The sequence below is a fragment of the Solanum verrucosum genome, unplaced genomic scaffold (genome assembly GCF_900185275.1).
Source record: "Solanum verrucosum unplaced genomic scaffold, falcon-dt-bn FXZP01000261.1, whole genome shotgun sequence".
Classification (NCBI taxonomy): domain Eukaryota; kingdom Viridiplantae; phylum Streptophyta; class Magnoliopsida; order Solanales; family Solanaceae; genus Solanum; species Solanum verrucosum.
In genome coordinates, this window is record NW_026019969.1 from 15,347,960 (window position 1) to 15,367,690 (window position 19,731).

Genomic DNA, 19,731 nt, shown 5'->3' on the forward strand with positions numbered 1-19,731 from the left:
ATTTTTGTCATGGTACTCGACATGAGATTATTTATATCAATTAAAGTTTTTTTAAAAAAAAAATTATAATCTAAAACAAGTCATAAACTCTTGTATGACTATAAATTATGTAGGACGGTAAATGCTTTATTCATGATCAAGAAGTAAAATGACGTGCTCTTTATGTTGAAAAGCTAAGATTTTTTTAATTACTATTAACGAAATGAAGTTAGGTTCTCTGTTTTGTAACGAACATGACAATTGAATGCATTATAACAGAAATCAAACCCGTGACCAATTTTGACCTCACATGTTTGTTATCTGTAGCACTTTTCAAGAATTGGTGACACGAGCTCATGATATGAAATTAAGTATTGTGGTGGACCATTATATTGACCTCTGATGATGTTTTGTTAAACTATCAACGTGGCTACAAAAACAAATTGATTTGTGTTTTGAGCATCGAATAGCTTAAACCGTATTGTAAGTAACTCGAAAATGAAAGCAGAATTCATTAGAATCCTCCTGTTTTTTTCTTATTTTAGTTTTCTTTTGGATGAAATCCCCACGAAGTAACTCATTACTAATTTTTCAGTGTCAGGTTAAATTCTTATAAGTAAATGGACGTAAATCAATTGGGGAAGGAGGGCATGGTGTGGCTACTAATCTACTATCCTCTTGGGTGGTACGTAGTAAAAAAATATTTTTGTTTTGTTTTTGTAGCCATTAGAAGTTTTTCATCTCTTGGTCCCATTGCTATCATCCTGCATGTGTTTTTTCCAGTACTGGGCCAACTCCTAACAATTTAATCTGATATTGCATTATTTTGTGGGCTGTCATCATAGTTCAATACTTCAATGGCCTTGTCCACAATTTAAAATTTATGAAGAAATTACAAACTCTAACTGTACTAATGGTGGTCGATCTCAGTGACCCTTTGCTTCACCACGCCCAAGATGGAGGCAAAATGAGACGTAATATTTTTTTTTTGTATTAACATGGTAAAAATACCAATTCAATAGTTTTACAAGCTTAGTATAGTACAATGAGTTCAGATTTACTCAATACAAAGTAACAAAATCCTACTAATCAAACAAAGTTGACTTGTGCAAGTGGAAAGGGTATCATCAGCACACAATGTCCTATCAATCCTCCCACTTGAGTACCCAAAAGAGAATCATCAACAAATTCATCAAGACAATATAGTACTAGTCTTCTTGGCTTTCCTGCTTGTATAAATCTTACCATATAAACTCTTGGTTCTAATGGATAACCAAATATCCAAGCCAAACCCAACGATGCAAGCTATAGCCATAACTATGAATACAAGCCTGTAGCAGTGAGCACCTACACAAGTGTTACCACCATCAGCTGTTGTTGTAGCCTGAGCATCATATAACAGACCCGCAAGCAAACCAGAGAAGAGAAATGAGCCGAGTGGAAGGTTGAGAATTAGGACATTATAAATGAGACCGTAATATTTAAGACCAAAGAGTTCAGAAGCAGCTGGAACAGAAATGGCAAGACGAACTCCATAGCAAATTCCAACGACAATAGAGCCAATGTAGAGTGATCCTGGCATAGCCATTGCTAAACAGATGTATCCAACAGCCATCAGAATCTGTGAAGCCGCATTCCATATTGGCCTTGGCACTGCAGCTTTCCTGCAAATAAGGAAATTAACATCAGTATTAGTGGTGTGCACAGAATTTTATTGCAAGCGTGTGAGCCCTATTCGTCAAAACTAGCTTGGATTTGAGGTTGTAAGATTTACTCTCTCTCCAAATTGGTGTTAACATTGCATTACTTTTGGTACAAAATTGCCCTTAACGCTAAATTAACCTTATTAGCCAAGTATCAAAATAATAACCTCCCCTCTAGGGGTGAAACTAGCAAGGGACCAGCGTTCATCCGAACCTTCTTCAATGGATAATTTTTATATGTATAAAGTAGATTTTGAACCCTGTTGACTAATATTTGAAACATCCTAAATGAAAATCCAAGCTCCGGCATACTAAAGGTTGCTCTAGCTTGGATGTAAAAGGGCTCATGTTGTCCCAAAACTATTTGAATAAGACGAATATATTCTAATAAAATTCTCGATGCTATAAAAATATGGTTCTAAATTTCTACAATTCACCGTCCAAGTTGGAGAATCTAGACAATCTTTTTCCGACTAAAGAAAGATTTTCTTAAAAGCAATCTCAATTGGTCAGAAATTAAAGTGAAGGAAATAAAAGACAAGCACGGTCCACAACTTTTCGCAAGTTTTAATGCCGTGAAGACTAAAATATAGTATAGCTTGGAAGTTTCCCAAGAGAAGCTTATTGCTAATAAATACTATGAAAGGGAATATATTCTATTTTCTAATCTTTCTTAGGTCTTGTTGAAAATGTTGTTTATAGATAATCCATAACTTACATAAGCAAGTACTTCATAAAGGGTATTGGACTTTTTGAACTTCTTTCGCAGAAAAGCACATGAAAGTCAGACAATTTATCTCCCACCAATTTACCCCATCAAAAAGAAAAGTCCTATTGGCCTAATTTACCCACCAACTTATGCCCACTTTCGTTCGGCTTTTTTTTACTTCACACGAAATTTTAAAAAATAAATTTTTTTTATGAATCCTGTAATTTTAAATTAATGATATCTTTATTAGTGTAGTTTTAAATGTAGAAAGTTGAATGTAAAGAATGTCTAACAAATACCACTATTTTTGGTTTTGGATCTTTCAAATTATTCCCGCAGGAGATCTTGACCCATTTTTTTCTGATCCTTCGAGAAAAAGATTCATTCCCTTCATAAAAAATAGGAGGCAAAATATTTTTATTTTCTAGCACAGATTTGTCAGTGAAAAGATTAAATTGATTCAACTAATGTTTTCTCGAAGATAAAAATGAAAAGAGTCATTTTTTTTAAGGGGACTAATAGAAAAATAAATCAAACAAATTAAAACAAAGAGAGTAACTACTACCCATTTGATAAAAAGAAGTAATCTTATACAAATAGCTAGATGAATTTACTGTTAACTTTTCTTAGCTAGTATATACAAATTATAAAGTATATGATAGACCTATATTATATATAAACTATAGATATACTCTATTATATATATCTATAGACTATTTTTAAGTTAAAGCAATTTAGCTTAGAAGGGAAAAGAGAAACGGAAGTTCAATCAAATGCCATAAGTTGATTTCAATTTCTTCCAACCAAACAATAACTTTCAAGTTTAAATAAGTTGCTTTTGAGGAAATACTCCCTTCCTTTTGTTTCTATAGTTACAAAAAGACTGTCGAAAGGGAATCCTCAACAAAACTACCTTCAAGTACACCTAAACTTGAGATTTCCATAATCAGCCAATTAGCCAAATGCTTTGAATTGAAAATGAAGTACGATTAATTTAACGCAACGTGCTAATATAGGGCTATTTTGGCTTTAAAATACCTTTAGTCCAAACCGGCTCAAAATCAAGCTAAAAAATAGAAAAGATGTACGTAACTAGCAACAAAAACAAAAGTAGATATATATACTCTAGTAAGCAAGCAGTTTAATTAATTATAGTAATGGTAAACTTACTTGATGAAGTATTCGGAGACGGAGCCGGAAATAATGCGACCGAAAAATCCCCAAATGCTGGTGAGGGAGACGAAAATTGAAACATCAACATATCCCAGAGCTAATCCCATTTGCCCCAAATTGTTCATCACAGTCAAACCTGTTCCAACTCCACAAAGAAATGATACAAACAAGATCCAGAAATCCAGAGTCCTTATTGCCTCGAAAATTGTGTGATCTTCTCCAATAACAGGTGGTCGTTTCTCCACTACAGCTGGCACCGTATTTTCCTCCACTACAACAACCTCCTTTTTCTCAACTTCTTCTCTAACCGTTTCATCAACGCCCAGTAATGGCTCTGCAATATTGTTATTCCCTTCAACGTCCAAGTTCTCTGAATTTTCGCGGATAAAATTTTTCACCATAAGGTGAATCGGAATGAACAAAGGCAATGCTATAAGTACCAGAAGTATTGCAGCAAAAATTTGTGAAAAAACTTTGCCATGAGTACCGGAAATGTCAAATACTAACAAATATACCGCTATAATGACGGCAATTATGTTAATGACGCCGAAGTTTTTGACCTCTTCCTTTTCTTCTGCGGAAGTTGAGGAAGGTGGAATTTCACGGAGAAAGACAATCGCCGTGAGACAAACGGTAAAAGGAACTACGGCAAGTATGAGTAAGAAAGTAGCAGGATCGCTGGAAAATAACGCCGAACAAATATCAGTGAATATTGCCGTACTCAATCCAACATATCCTTTCAAAATTCCGGTTACAGGTCCCCTGTTTTTCCTGAAATTCCTTATACAGGTAACTAAAACGGCGGTGTTCATCCATGTAGTACTGTTACCTCCCATGCATAAAAATATACACATGACCCAGTAAGGAAGAGGTTTAATTGTACCACTAACGACAAGCCATTGAACACCGTAACCAATGAAACCTTCAATTCCTCCAATGAGAAGAATAACCGGAGTAGATAGACGGTCGGAGGCAAGTCCGGCGAGTATTCCGAACGCTTTTCCGACATCCTTAGCGACTGAGAGGTTGTTTAATTGGAGCTGAGTAAGTGCCATTAGAGACTTTAAAGCGTCCGAATAGTTAGAGAAAGTGTAATTATTGCCGGAAATTGCTTGTACCCAAACGGCAGCAACGAAGCCGAGCCATTTTCCGACCGGCGAATTGTAACTGAATACAAAAGTCATCAGAGTTTAAAGGAACTGAGAATTAAGATATTTAGGGAAACACAGATTTTTGGTTCAAATTTTCTGATTCAAAGAAGCAAAATAATTGGTTATTATATAGAGAATTAATAGACTTTTATTTTATTTTGATTAAAATTTGTTGCTGTCAAGTTGCACACTGTTGTTTCTACGAAGACACATACATATTGCCCATCGCTTTTGCAATTAGAAAAATAAAAAATATTTTTTTCTCTAATTTTTTTATTTTTTTATTTTTACGTTTGAGGTAAAGAATTGCTTGAAGAAGATTACGTACTGCACTTTGTTACAGGGTTGGTACTTGGTAGATCATAAATTCATAATACATACAAGTTCAATGATAGCATCAATCATTGGGGGTGAAATTATAGATGCCACATCCACGAATAAATATTTGCGTCTATTGTAAATTTATATCAAACTATTTATAATATAATATGATATGATATATTTATAAAACATTAGAAGAACGTGTAGTAAGGTCATGCGATATGTGTTTTGATACATATATTTTCCAACGTAACACACCCAAAAAGAAATGAGCATCTTCTCATCACTTTTTTCTTACAAGTTTGTTTAAGTGGTTGTTACGTATTGTTTTATAATCTATAGTAATATATATTTTTTTTAACTAGCAATATAATATTATACAATATGTAACAATCATCCAAACAAAATTTCCTCATTGTCCTCTATCTCATTTGATTAATTTAAATTTGCGTTGAAATTATTAAAGTATCAGAATGGAGGACTTTCGTAAGATAGTTATCGTTGATGTGACCAGACGATGAATCACCTTGTGTGAGGGCCGGATTGCACCGGGTTGTCATTGATTTCACTTTTCAGGACCAATATACCTTGAGTATCAATTAAAATATCCTTCACTTTCATTTCGATATTTAGTGAAAATGAATATTAGAAATTTAATACTGTATTGAATATGTTGTAAATGCATAGAAAAATCATATATATAACAATGAAAACTTTAATGGAACTCCATCTGTCAAACAATATTTGTCAATTATTGATTTTGCACACTTTTTAAGAATATAAATATAAATGTAATTTTACTACTTCTTTCGTTCAACAATAGTTGTCCGCTATACTAAAAATAGTTGTCCAACAATACTTGTCCAATTTAGAATTTAGAAAATAAGAGATAATTTACCTTTTGTGTCTATTTTACCTTTGCTATTAAATACTCCTTCTGTCCCTAATTACTTGTCCACTTTTGAATTGACACACTTATTACGAAAATAATTAATGACATAGTGAGTTTACCATTTTACCCCTATTAATTATGGAGTCGATGAAAAGTTCTACATTTTTCAAAGTAATTAGTCATTTAATTGAGGGTATAATAGGTAAAAAAAATTATTCTTTCTTGATTTGTCAAAATGGACAAGTAATTAGGGACAACTATAAAAGAGAAAGTAGACAAGTAATTAGAGACAGACAGAGTATTATTTATCATCTAACACATTTTTCAAAGCATTAAATTTAATAAAGTTAAATGATAATATAGTAATATTACCCCTATTATTTATTGCTTCTTAAGGGGTGTGTCAAGTAAATAATGGACAATTACTGTTGGACAGATGGAGTATATCACCATTTGAATATAATAAATACAATTTCTGAAAACCGTAATAAGGAATGACTATAATTAATAATAAGGTTAAATTAGGAACTAAGTGCAAAATTATTCATTGATTTCATAAAGTAGACAAATATTATTGAATATCTAAAAATAATATAGTAGACAACTATTATCGGAGAGAGCATTAAATATGAGACTTGTAATACCAACAAATAACAATACATGTGATTCCTCCCCCCTTTGATTTTGACTTTTATTCTCACTATATACTACTCCTAGATTAATTAGGCCTTACTCCTAATAATTAATTACTCTAACATGAAAATAAGGTCATATATGTAAGCGTAATAGATGCCTAATGTATGTGAGGTAGCTGGGTGAAAATTATTTTTACCCTTCAAATATAGTTTAAAAATCAAACTCACCGCTTAACCTTGAAAAAGAATCATTCTCCTCTTATCAAACAATTTCTGGTATAAATTGAATTGATTAATAAAAATAATAGATGGAGTTTAGATTGGCTTAGAATTTACTTGAAATGGTTTATTGTCAACTTGTACGGCATTTCCTACGTCTTAATTATAATAACTTCGTTTCATTTCACAATATTTCTTTGTCCAAACGGTGGGACGTAACTTCCCATAAAAGTATTTTGACTTTTGGATCATATATGTACAACACGTTCATAAATTTATTACGAATTTTGAAAATATTCTGATTTTGTGCACAATAAAATAGTGTCACATAAAGTAAAGCGTGAATGTAATAATTATGGACCCAAAATGTAACCTTCAAGTTCAAAAGATCTATAGTAGCGTTTACACAAATTTTTTGTATACAATAATCCTTTTTTTTTTATATAGAAATTCATAAGTTTTAAACTTTTGATTAACATATCTTGTGGTAAATGTCGATTAAAAAGTCAATTTTTGTATCAAATTCCAATTGAAAATTATCAAAATTTTGTAGGAGATAAGTTTTCCTTTTAAAGAGGTAGGTACAATTTCAAGAAGTAGCTACGAAAATAATTTATTTTTCTTATTTCCAAGTAATTGCATGAAGCATGTCGTGAGACCTTATTTTTCTTTCCACGATCGTGTATTGTCCCATTTAGGCATCGTGTATTGTTGAAAAATAAACAGCATGGATTAGTATTTAGTTCTATGAAAAATTAAATAAACAAACAAACAAAAATAGTTGGTTTATTTGTTCAACTATTATTTAGCTCAGTCAAAGACTCGTAATATCCTTATTATTATTACTAAGTGAAAAAGACGACAAATTAAAATGTCTTGAGGAATAAATATACGATAGAGTTATATAATAACATAAAAAGTACAGAATTTATATAACAATAGAGAAATTAGTGAAAGAAATTTATATAACATTTATAACATGATATGTTGTTATTTGTTAGTACATTTTAGCTACTCTTCTTATGTAACATTTCTTTATCTCAATTTACATGGTGTGCAAGTTGTTAATAAAGTAAATTATTGATAGGTTTTTTATGTTTGCCAGAAATCAAATCAACAAATAAGTAAATTTGGTACACAAGTTGTTGATAAGCTATGTGTGTTTAATAAGACATCTGCCTTATAAGTTAAAACTTATACGGCATGGCACCTTTTTTGCCATGCCTAAATTCACCAACCGACAGCTAAACTATACTCATGTGCTCCTTACTTGGTTTAAAATAAAAAATAAACCATCAAAGAAACAAATTTAATCACGATTCTTTATGAATTACAAATATAACTATGCACTCTATACTATATAATAATTACTCCGTAGATATCAAATTTTTATTGATAGTGACATACACTCTTGCTAGAAATCTGAATTCCGAAAAATATATACATTCTAGAAGCGGGGAATAATTAATTCGATTTTGATAGAGTATTTTCTGTTCTTGAAAAATTTAGTAGGCATTTGGTCATGCGATACCATATCATGATATGGAATCATGAGATGGAATTAGCGTTTGGACATGCAATTTCACGCTGATTTCATCTCACGATTTCATATCATGGGGTGGAATTCCATATTCTCCAAAAATCATGATATGGGAATTCCATATCATGATTTAAGATTATTGCATACAAAAATTGACCCAGAAGTTTATATTTTGTTAAAATAACCCCACATTTATATCTACTAACCATTTATTTCATATGTAAATAAAATTTATAATCACATCATTACTTTTTAAAATTTATTATTACTTTAAATTTGGTGAATTATAAATGATAAAGTAGAAATTAATTTGGTGAATATGAATAAGAACGATGGGATTAATACTTTCTTTGATTTTTCATAATAAAAAAAACGTCTCTTTAAATTTTTTAAAGCAATTTAATATGAAAAAAAAAGACAAAATTGGTGATGTATGTTTGATAATCACTACGTCCAATATGCTTGATTTTTAGCACGAAATTAATGCACTGAAAATGTGTAATTGCACACAAGTGAAAGAAGGCATGAATCATTATGATATTGACACACAAGTGAAAATTGTCATAGTTTGTGCAGTGTTACATAATTATTTGCGAGAATACTAAAGGAGTGATCAAATATTTATGGTCTATGAGCATGAAAATATATAGTTGCGAATGATATTAACCAACAAATGGCTCAAAGTAACAATGTTGGTTCGTCTTCTCGGTCATATGAGCGAAAAATGCAAGTTCAACATGAGGAGATTGTCCGTACTATGTGGAAAATTTATATTAAAGACTAATACACTAAAATTTATGTTTAATTTTTTTTTACTGAATTAAGTTAGATTAAACAATTACTTAAGTGGAGAACAAATAGTTTTATAATAATTTATTATGCGATTTTATAATTTTTTATTTTATTTGGTAAGATTGAATGTTATTAGGGTTATTTTAATAGTTTTACAACTTATGGGGTTCTCATGTTTATGAGGAAATATACAACACAAAAATTTCATATTGCATGTTCAAACAAAACTTCAATTTCGTCTCATGATATCATATTATGATATACCATATCATGATTTCATATCAAATAACCAAACAGTTCCTTAATGCGAGAGTGAGGCACACCACCAGCCTTCTCCTAACTCCAAAATTCAATTTCTCATATTATCCATCAGTACTAGTTAATTGAATTATTGTCTTTTTAAAGCTAATATAGAAAGAGAACGAATAAGCTAGTAATCTACTACCTTATTATCGAAATTAGAAAAGGCTTAGAAGTTTGCTGCGTATGAAACTAAACAACTAAAAAAAAACAAATTTTGAAGATCATAAATATGCGTGAATGGTGGTGTATTGATGTCTATTTATTTTCTCTTATGTGAAGTTATGAGTTTAAAATTATTAAGCATATTGCTTTTTTTAAGAATCATTTATTTGTTTTTAATGGATTTACAATCATTTAAATTTCATACAAATCTTTAAAATCATTCACGGATGATTATCAAAATCAACACCCATACACAACTAACATTATTAATCACTATCAATCACAAGAATTTTTTGAAATATTTTAATATGTATTTTTTTAAATTTATAACTTTAAATTATACATATTTGATACTGGAAAGGTAAATAGTCATTATCATATTGTCATATATTAATATAAAAATATTAAATATGAAATTTTTCCCAAAATTCATACTCATATATTTTAATCCAAAAACACTGCAGGCATGTTTCAGACTGCTTATCATATTTTTTTTAAAATAAAATAAATCAAATACGTACGGTGCATAAAGACAAAGTGACAACCTGTCGTCCTCAGATCGGACTTGAAATGCACCTAACAAAAGAAAATATCTACTCATCTGGAAAATGCTTAGATATTTTAGGGCCGCTAATTCCAAGTCATATTAATAATAATTATTGTACCAATAATAATAGTAACACGCATGCGCTTTATTTTCACTAGTAAAATTTATTTAAAATAATGGTGTATAAGGAGGGACTCAAGTAAATATTTTTAAATAGATATTAAAAAGTATATAATATATGGACATTCAATATGAAATCATAATTTCAAATCTCAACTTTTAATAAAAAGTATGAATTGAAATTCCAATTGTGATTCCAATTTCCCTTTTTAATGTAACATTTGATTCATAAGTTTATATTTTGTTTTTTAAAAACACATCATTTTATATTTTATAGGATGACTAGTTATGGCCAATTAATTTTATAAAATTGTATATATTTTAAAATTTGTACATGCGAATATCAATGGCTAAACAACATCGATTTCACTAGTTTAGAGACAAATTATTTATCCTTTCATGAATTTTGATATACAATTCTTATCATATTTTGGTCTCCAGATACATGTATATTACACGTATATTAGATACATGCTAAACAGATACATCTAGAACACATCAATTTAGGAGCAAATCACACGTTCTTTTATGTATTTTTAAAAAATCAAATTTATTCTCATCTTTTGAGCATAAAAAATCTTTTAAATTAAATACCTATAATCGCCTTCTCTCCTATTTGTCTCCAGCTAGAGGCCTTCCCTCGATAAAAACTCTATTAAATTAGGAAATGACTTTTTATCGGTCATGACATTGACGAACTGAAATTTTAATAGACCTAGTTACCTGGGTTACGATCTACCGACCGGTTGTTGTTGCTATAAGAAAAAAAAAATCATGTTTTGCTAGAATTTTCTATGTTATCAAAGTATGATATTCACATGCTTCTTAACAAAGCTAGCCCCGACGAGAGAGAGCTGCTCGGATGGTAAGCACCCTCACTTCCAACCCCGAAGGTTGCGAGTTCGAGTCACCAAGGGAGCAAAAAGGGGTGGGAGCTCCTAGGAGGTAAATTTTTTTTTTTTAAAAAAACAAAGCTAGCCCCAAAAGGGTAAGGAATTGAGCAACTAGCATAAAAAATTAAGGGCTATACTACATAGTCTCCTTTTCATACGAAATTTCCCAACTTTTTGCTTTTATTACATTCAGTTTGAAATGAAAAGACACCATGTAGTCTCATTCAAAGGAAGAAACCCTACTATTCAATGGCCGAATAAATGGCAAGATCTTTACAGCAAAATATGATGCATCAAACATATTATTCAGGTGAAATGGTTTACATCAAAAGTTGAGTTTGTGAAGGTTTAACATTGATGTTAGGGGAGAGAGTAGGCTGGTTTAGATTTTAGATGAAGGAGGAAATTAAAGAGATAATTAAATTGTATGACTTTATTTTAGGCTATTTTAAGGAGTGTTGTATATACAAATCAAAATTTGATAAATAATTAACAAATAATTGTTTAAAAGTATATATTATATTAGTAGTTATGATACGAAACGTATGTCAATTAAGCAGTTTTTTATTTATTTATTGAAGAAATATGGAAATATGTGTTTTATTAATGTGGTAATGAAATGTGGTTTGCTTTATTAAAATTATTTAAGAATTGATTTGTTTTAATAATTCTCATAATTTGTGGGATTTTTATTTTTATAAAAAAAAATATTATTTAAAAGATTAAAATGACATATTCAAAGAAACTACAACATCATATTAATTTTATATATTATAATTTTAAATTATAATTTCATATTAATAAATTCTACGATCGTGATTCATGCGAGCTGTTTGCCTGTTACAATATTTGTATTTATCCGTCGTTGTTTACATCAATTTCCCTTTTTCCATGTGCAAGTGGGGAGAACAGAAAATGACAGTCTTTAATTATTTTTTGTCAATTCCCCTTTTTTATCTTGGGTAGGCTCCCCTTAACCCTTAGGGACTGTATGGTCTTTTCAGTATCCCTCTCAAGTCTCAACTCGCTAGTGGCTCAATGTAGCTGTGAAAAGCCAAAAGTGCATTTTGTTGGACAGATAATTTTTTGTTTGAAGAAATAAAAAATGTCTCGAACCTCGAAACTTTAAATACTTTTTTTTATTCATAAAATCGATCGCTTCCTACTTACCCTCTATGTAAACAATTGCTAATGAATCTGAAATTCAAATAATCATAACAGAAAAAATTATATAAAATCTGTATATATTTTATCCTTTTTTTTTTTAGTGGGGCTCTACAAACTTAACTTCATATGTTCCAAGATATTCACTATTTTGGCTTTTAGGACAAAGTTAAAGAGTAGTGCGCATATAATAATGTTTTTTTTTTTTTTTGGATTCAAATTCTTAAAAACGTGTATATTGAAAAAGACATTAATACGTCTCTGGTGAAACTAATATGATATTTAATATTTCCACCATTTCAAATTAATTGAATTATTGAGATATATTTTATTTTTTAAATTAACTTAATTGTTCAATTTTCAAGATTAGTTTTAGAATGTTTTTTCAATTTTACCCTTTATTAGTTAGTATTGGAATTAGTTATTAATTAATGTTTAGTTATTTTAATCATCAATTTGACAATAATTAATAAGGGTAAAAATGGAAAGTTATGTCTAATTTATGTCTTAATCTTTTTTTCTTAAAGGGTGTGAAACACCTCAACAATTTAGTTAATTTGAAATGGAGGGAGTTTTATTAATAAAACAGGCGAATGCTATTAATTAGACAATATATGGATTAATATTTTAAACCAAGTGGATTGAACTTTTTAATTTTCCATTTGATGATTTTATGTAAGTTGCATGAGAAATAACAACCTATGTATTACAACAACTTTATAATATTGATATGACAATTTTTCAATCTCCTGATTTTGAATCGAGATTTTTTTCTGTTGAATTATTATAGAGGTAAAACATTTGTAGTAAAAGATTATTTATTTTAAAGCTCCGATCTTTAAATATTCGTTAAAGATAGAGGGATTTCGATTATTTCAAAAGTTTGGTTCAAACATTTAAAAGAGATTTTTCTTCAGTTTTTGGAAAAAGTATCTTTCAACCAATTCAAGAAATAAAAAACATTTTTATTTCTTGTAAAAATTTAAACAAAATAAATAATTAAATTACCTTCTTCCCTCGCTCTTACGCACATACAAATAATTAGATAGTTTTACGCTATAATATAAATGTAAATTAGTATCAATATTAAATAATAACTAAAACCGCAGGCATTTTGCTACCAATTTTTCAATAGTTGGTTTGCTACATTCCACTGGATTTGTAATGGAAACAAAGACTAGTAATATATTGGTGGGGTATTGAATAATCAATTGACTAGTTGGAATACTAATGAAGATTATTAAAATCTTTAATTTGAACTCAACTTGCAGTCCATTGTATTTATGGAAAAATTAGCCAGGGTGACTAGTTATTGGACCGCCTGTAAATATATTGTAATAGTTGATATAAAATCGAGAAATAATAATATTTTATGGAAAAAAATAAAGTATTTGGACAAAAAATACTTTTAGCTAAACACATACAATTCCAACACAAAGCATCAATGTTCGAAGCTTTGACAAGTCAAACTCCAGCACACCGTTGAAACTCTAGTATGATTTCCTGAATTTTTATCCTAGTTTCGTTATGGAATTTTTGTACAAATTGTATTTTTACATTAAAAAAGAAGTGGTTAAAATTTAAATAATTTTGAAATGCTCTTAGGCTTAGCTATTCATGAAGTGGCTATCTTTGCCAATTTCTTCCCATACTTATCAGCCCATAGACTCGGCCTCTCTGATAGCCCGTATTCTAACTGGACTTTCCCATTTAGATAAGCACAAAGTTAATATCCGGCCCAAATATGTTTTGTATAAAAGGCCCCCGAAAAAAACAAAAAAGTCAAAAGAACACCCAAATTAATATTGTGATTAATCAGCACACTGAACTGAACAGGGTAAACAAAGCTGTACGGGAACAACAATTTCATGCTCTGAGATTCTGCTGCCACTGATTTTTTTTTTTTTAAAAATTAAAATTAAATAAATCACACTTCCATTATTGGCTCATATGTGCTTGTGGGAATGTTTAATTTGTTGATAATGGAAGAAAACAGCTGAGATTCTTGAAGTTTCTTGATTTTTTTTGGAGAAAAAAGAGGAGATGGGTAGAGCGATCTCAGTTTTATTGCAGCCTCGATGGATTCTGATCTTTCTTGGGGTTTTACTTGTTATCTTTCTTGCATCTTCCATCTTCCAAAAGGTACCATTTTCCCTCAAGTCTTTATCTTTTTGTCTTTCTTGAGTTATATCTGTGAAGTTTAGGTAATTTGTTATAATGGGTTTGGATCTGATTGTACGTAATGAAGCATTATTGGGTATTGATTTTTTCTGCTTATGGGTATAAAAGATCTGGTCTTTTTCTCACAGTATACAAACTTACTCAATCGTGTACTAAGTTACTTGATAGTTAATTGAAAGGGATATATACAACCTTTAGAGAAAACATTGCGTTGATTTCTGTCTTCTTGTTCCATTAAAGCATACACAAATCTTGTTGTTTTCGTGTTTTTCCTCTCAAATGATGCACTGACTTCAAAAGACACTGGAACCTAGCTGGTGTGCTGATTAACCACCTCAGGAGTATTGTTTGAAACAATGCTTATGTAGTCCAAGATTCTTGGTTTCTTAGCTTATCGTTCGTCAGGTTAGAGTTAATAATGTTTCAAACGGGACCTCCTCTTTTTTATTCTCATATGTGGGCAATGAGCAATAACACAGTATCTTGTTTTATGAACCAAGTGTGTTTTCTTTACGGATTTAATAGTGATAGGAGACGTAGGATATAGTCTAATCGACACCATTAGCCAAATTGAGAAGAGGAAATACTTTATTTTTGAGCTATTTGTGTGAGATTTGGATAATTAGTGAGAATCAATTTCGTGGAACTCATTGTGGTTAGATTTGGATAGTTGTGCCAGGATAGCTTACATGAATGATGACTGATGAGTAATAAGTTTGATGTCATCCACAGCAGAAAATTAGAAAACTATATAAGAATCAATAGGAGGAGAAATGGAAAAACAAAAATCTTGGATTAGAACCTCTTCAGAATTCAGATTAGACCACAAAGGGTAGTCTTAAGAATTATCCTTAGAAGCAAGAAAAGTTCACCCAAAACATTGAGATGTCAGCTGCTACGTCTCTCTTGCATTATTCCTTTTTCTGTAAGCTAGTTTCCCTCAAACCTGCAAGGATGCTAACTAATCGATATGTAATCTATAATTTGTAGATAAGTTGAATCACAACCTAAAGTTGGTTTAGCTTTCTGTAATTCGTTATACATTTAGGAGTCATCTCATTCTCCATTAGGATTCCCAATTTTCATACAATATCAGTTGAGTTGATTAAGTTATGAGCCAGTCAAACGTTCAGACACCGATTTACAATATATAGCAGTTTGCTAAAGTTTAAACTTTTGATAATCTGCAAATAAATGTAAATGGACAACTGAAGCTTGGCCGTGTGCCATGTTCTTCATTCTGCAGATCCTTTTTATGTTTTATTCCCTTTAAATAGAAAGCTTGGAATCTTCGTCCTGCTCCATATTCATACACAAAAAAAGGGAAAGGAGGAAACTTGTTATCACTCCTCAGTTATCCAATAGTTACTGCAGTAATTTCTCTTTAGTAGCAGTTATTTTCCTGTAATAGTGCAGTCTTTCATTCCAGTTAAGTTAGGAAGTCATGTCCTAGTTTCTAGGGGTAGTTATTTTATAAGTATTGTATTTAAACTATCTAGTGTCTGGGAAAATATAAGTAGAAAATTATTCAAGTCTTTGAGTACGTCAAACTCAAGAGATTGCAGGTTCTCTCTTAACGAACCAGCACCATAGGTCGTAGGGAGAAAACATTTGATTTCACACTACAACGCTCCATAACCATATCCATATCAGGGGACCATAACAAAACTATGGAAATACTGAATGGAGGACATCATTGACTCTTTCTAAGACAAGCTACTATTATGTTCAAACTTGTACCATGACTTAAGTTTATAATATGCATATCTAAATAAGTAAGTTGGAAGATAGATTTGATAAATCCTCGTCTATCTATTTGGGCTTCAAACTCTTTATCAGGAGTTAGATCTGATCATTAAAAGCAATAGCATAATTCTGGAGTTCATTTTGCAAGTTCTGTCGATGTCTTCTATTCTATTTCTAAGAGCTCCCTTTGCCCAGTGGTGATATTTTACAATCCATTGGCTTATTGAGCCTCTTTATATACCTTCCTCTTTGATTTCTCAGGAACATGAGATGGTGGACGAGGTGTATGAAGTTACCCACAGAGTATTCTTGGATGTGGATATAGATAAACAACGTGCAGGTATGGACTCATTCTGCTAACGTTCTTATCTTATTAGATGTTATTGAGTTAATGAATCACAAAAAATTCCCAAGTTTTTTAAATGGAAAGCACAAGTTCTCTGCACACAATAATAGAGAAAAATGAAAAAAAAAAAGAAGAAATATAAATGGGCTGAATGAGTGACCTAAACTTTCCGTATTAACCTTTCTGAAACAGTTTTTGTCCCAATATGTCATGCTGACATAGTTACTTTCCCTTTTGGTTTGCGTAAATTTGTGATCTGTACAGTTTGTCCCAATATATCCCCATGTTCAGTGTTCACCACTTCACCTTTTGATTCTCATGCTAGTAGTCAGTGAAGGATCCTAAATTCCTAATGATTGCCCTATCTACTCATTCGAAAAAACAGACACATATTAGAGGACATATAATGACTTTGATCTATTAATGATTAGAAAAGCTGTGGTTTGGTATAGTATGTGCTTCATTCAAGGACAATGATACTTATGAACTTGCATTGCTCTATACTAGCCCTGTTCCGCGCTTACATGGTTTGGAGTGTGATGGTTTACTTCAACTAGTTGATCTTTTTAGAACAAATGCAATGTTTGATGAAACCCTACAACAAGTATTTTAGCCACAACTTCTAACAATTATGAAGATTTAGGAATTGTTTGAGAAAAATTTCTAACAAAGAAGGGTCTTTTACCAAGAAAAAGTTATTTGAATCTCCAAATAATTATTTGGAGAGTCAAATTATGATACAGCAGGATAGATGGAATGTGATGAATATCTAATGAGCTTCATATGTTGAAGAAGAAAAGATCTTCACTATTTTGATGATTTATGGAATATCAGAATTTGTGCACGGTGAAGACTGGGAAACATTTTTGTGTATTGACGATCCAAATTTTGATAATTCGCAGGAAGAATTGTGATAGGATTATATGGGCAAGTTGTACCAAAAACTGTTGGTACGCCTTTATCCATCCTTTTCCATACTTTGCTTTCCTCTTCAGTTTCTTTTGTTCTTCCATTCTTGTTGCATAATTCCCGCCATTTTACTTCTGTGCAGAGAATTTCAGGGCGTTGTGCACAGGTACTTTTGTAGTTATAACTGGCACTGTTTTGTGCCTTCTTACACACACTTACATATACACATACCTACACATATACATATATGTCTGTGTGTAGATGTCACATAATTATTTTTGACTAACAATTGCTGCACTTATTGTCGTTGACTCAGGGGAAATGGGCAAGACTGCTGATGGAATATCTCTTCACTACAAGGGAAAGCCATTTCATCGTATAATACCTGGATTCATGATTCAAGGTGGAGATATTGTGTCGGCTGATGGAAGGGGAAACATTTCCATTTATGGTGGTCCCTTTCCTGATGAGAATCTCAAGATAAAGCATTCTCATGCAGGTTTGAAATCATCACTTGATTGCTCTAACTCTCTCCATAGGCAAACCAAAGGCAAATTTAAGTACATTCACCTGTTTGTGTACATTTATTAGCATCCTTGACTTTTGCAGGTGTTATATCCATGGTGAACTCAGGACCCAACTCCAATGGCTGTCAGTTCTTTATACCGACAGTTAAGGCAAGCTGGTAAGGTTTCAAAGTGACCAGTGAATGCTCATCTAATTATGATTTAACACAGTATATAAGACGTTTGCGAAACAATACAACAACATACCTAGTGTAATCTCATATGTGGGGTTTGGCGAGGGTGGGTGTACACAGACCTTAACCATGCGTTTTTGAAACCATAAAACAACTATAATCTTGAATTTTTTGCTTCAGCACTTCCGTGGTGCTAATTATGAACGGAATGGACCTTACCTTTCTCGAAGAAAAAAACAAATTACTAGTCAAAACAATATCCCAGTTGGTTTTATCCTGCATTGTTTTATGGAAGAACCATATAAGCCTTGAATGTTCCGAAATTTCTCATATTAACACCAAAGCTACAATCAGGTTGGACGGGGAGCATGTGGTGTTTGGCAAGGTTATTGAAGGTATGGACACAGTATATGCAATTGAGGGCGGAGCAGGAACTTACAGTGGAAAACCTAGGAAAAAGGTGCTTATTGCAGATTCCGGGGAAATACCTAAGAGCAAGTGGGATGAGGACAACCAGAGTTCAGCTTCATAAATATCGTCAAAGTTTTGAAGTTACTAACCAGCCCTATATACATTCGACACACGTACTATTCTCGTGTATTACAAGCTTAATTTATGTGGTGCTAATTATGAAGTCCTATATTTGATTCATTAACCTTACGGATACGAGTGTTTTTATACTTAGAACTGGTTGTGAATATTTTTGGTTTTGTAGAGGAACGGAATTGAACCTATACATTTTCTTTACATTAAAACTGGCATGCTGGTTTTATCCATCATTGCATACTGCCAAGTTCCTTGAGCTTTTTGTACTTCATTAGGATCTGAAAGAGTTGCCAAGACTAATATTTGACTAAGACGAGTTTAAATAGAGCGATATGGATAGTGATGATTTATATAGCCATAGTTACTGTTTTATTTACCTGTTAGTGAGGAAATGGATGAAGTCTTGTTTTTCTTGTTGGCACTGTCAGCATCAAGAAGTTGAAACTGTGTGGACCACATTATCTCTTTGCTGCATGTGAAAATGAAACAATATTCTTAGGGAGCGTTTGGCCATGAACTTTTTAAAGCTTTTTTCAAAGTTAAACTCCGAAAAACATGTTTTGGGAGGAATCTTGAATTTGACACGGTTTATTTGGATTTTGGGGGCGGAGACGGCTGAGGGGTCTCGAGATATTATGCCATTTTTCACTGATTTGCTAGTGAGAAACCACATTGGATGTTCATTATGTCTTGTCATAAATTATTTATCAATCAACTTTTTTCCTTTTCTCTGAACTTTTCAACGAGTGCAGTTTCTTTTGTTTTCATTGATTACTAAGCATCTCAGAATTATTTACGATTTCAAAAGACTATCATGTGCTTATTCCACAAAACAAAGTGCTATTGTCGGAATTTAATATATTTTTCTCTCACAACTCTCATAAAAAAGAAGCTCTAATTAATGAGGATAAGAAACTTTCTGGTCTATCTCATACGAAAGAAAAATATCTGGCAACAAAAACAATGCTCTTAATTCTGTTAGGATTGGATAATAGACAAT

The 19,731-nt window shown here is 31.5% G+C and overlaps 2 protein-coding genes across 2 annotated transcripts; one reads left to right on the top strand and one right to left on the bottom strand.

The window, feature by feature from the left end:
* Positions 1-1,057: 1,057 nt before the first annotated feature.
* LOC125815232 (protein NUCLEAR FUSION DEFECTIVE 4-like) lies at positions 1,058-5,008 on the bottom strand. The gene is made up of 2 exons (XM_049494663.1): positions 3,562-5,008; positions 1,058-1,643 (listed from the first exon to the last, which is right to left on the bottom strand). The coding sequence occupies exons 1-2, from the start codon at positions 4,746-4,748 to the stop codon at positions 1,172-1,174; spliced, it is 1,659 nt and encodes a 552-aa protein (XP_049350620.1). The 5' UTR covers positions 4,749-5,008; the 3' UTR covers positions 1,058-1,171.
* A 9,079-nt stretch (positions 5,009-14,087) lies between these two features.
* Positions 14,088-18,822, top strand: LOC125815249 (peptidyl-prolyl cis-trans isomerase CYP21-1). The gene is made up of 7 exons (XM_049494684.1): positions 14,088-14,445; positions 16,492-16,570; positions 17,479-17,526; positions 17,628-17,651; positions 17,802-17,984; positions 18,095-18,170; positions 18,540-18,822. The coding sequence occupies exons 1-7, from the start codon at positions 14,347-14,349 to the stop codon at positions 18,715-18,717; spliced, it is 687 nt and encodes a 228-aa protein (XP_049350641.1). The 5' UTR covers positions 14,088-14,346; the 3' UTR covers positions 18,718-18,822.
* The last annotated feature ends 909 nt before the right edge of the window (positions 18,823-19,731 follow it).

Coding starts and splice junctions, on each gene's coding strand:
- LOC125815232 (XM_049494663.1), bottom strand. CDS start 4,748: ATGACTTTTGTATTCAGTTACAATTCGCCGGTCGGAAAATGGCTCGGC. Junction 1,644..3,561: donor GTCTCCGAATACTTCATCAA/GTAAGTTTACCA, acceptor CCTTATTTGCAG/GAAAGCTGCAGTGCCAAGGC.
- LOC125815249 (XM_049494684.1), top strand. CDS start 14,347: ATGGGTAGAGCGATCTCAGTTTTATTGCAGCCTCGATGGATTCTGATC. Junction 16,571..17,478: donor TATAGATAAACAACGTGCAG/GTATGGACTCAT, acceptor GATAATTCGCAG/GAAGAATTGTGATAGGATTA. Junction 17,652..17,801: donor TTTCAGGGCGTTGTGCACAG/GTACTTTTGTAG, acceptor TCGTTGACTCAG/GGGAAATGGGCAAGACTGCT.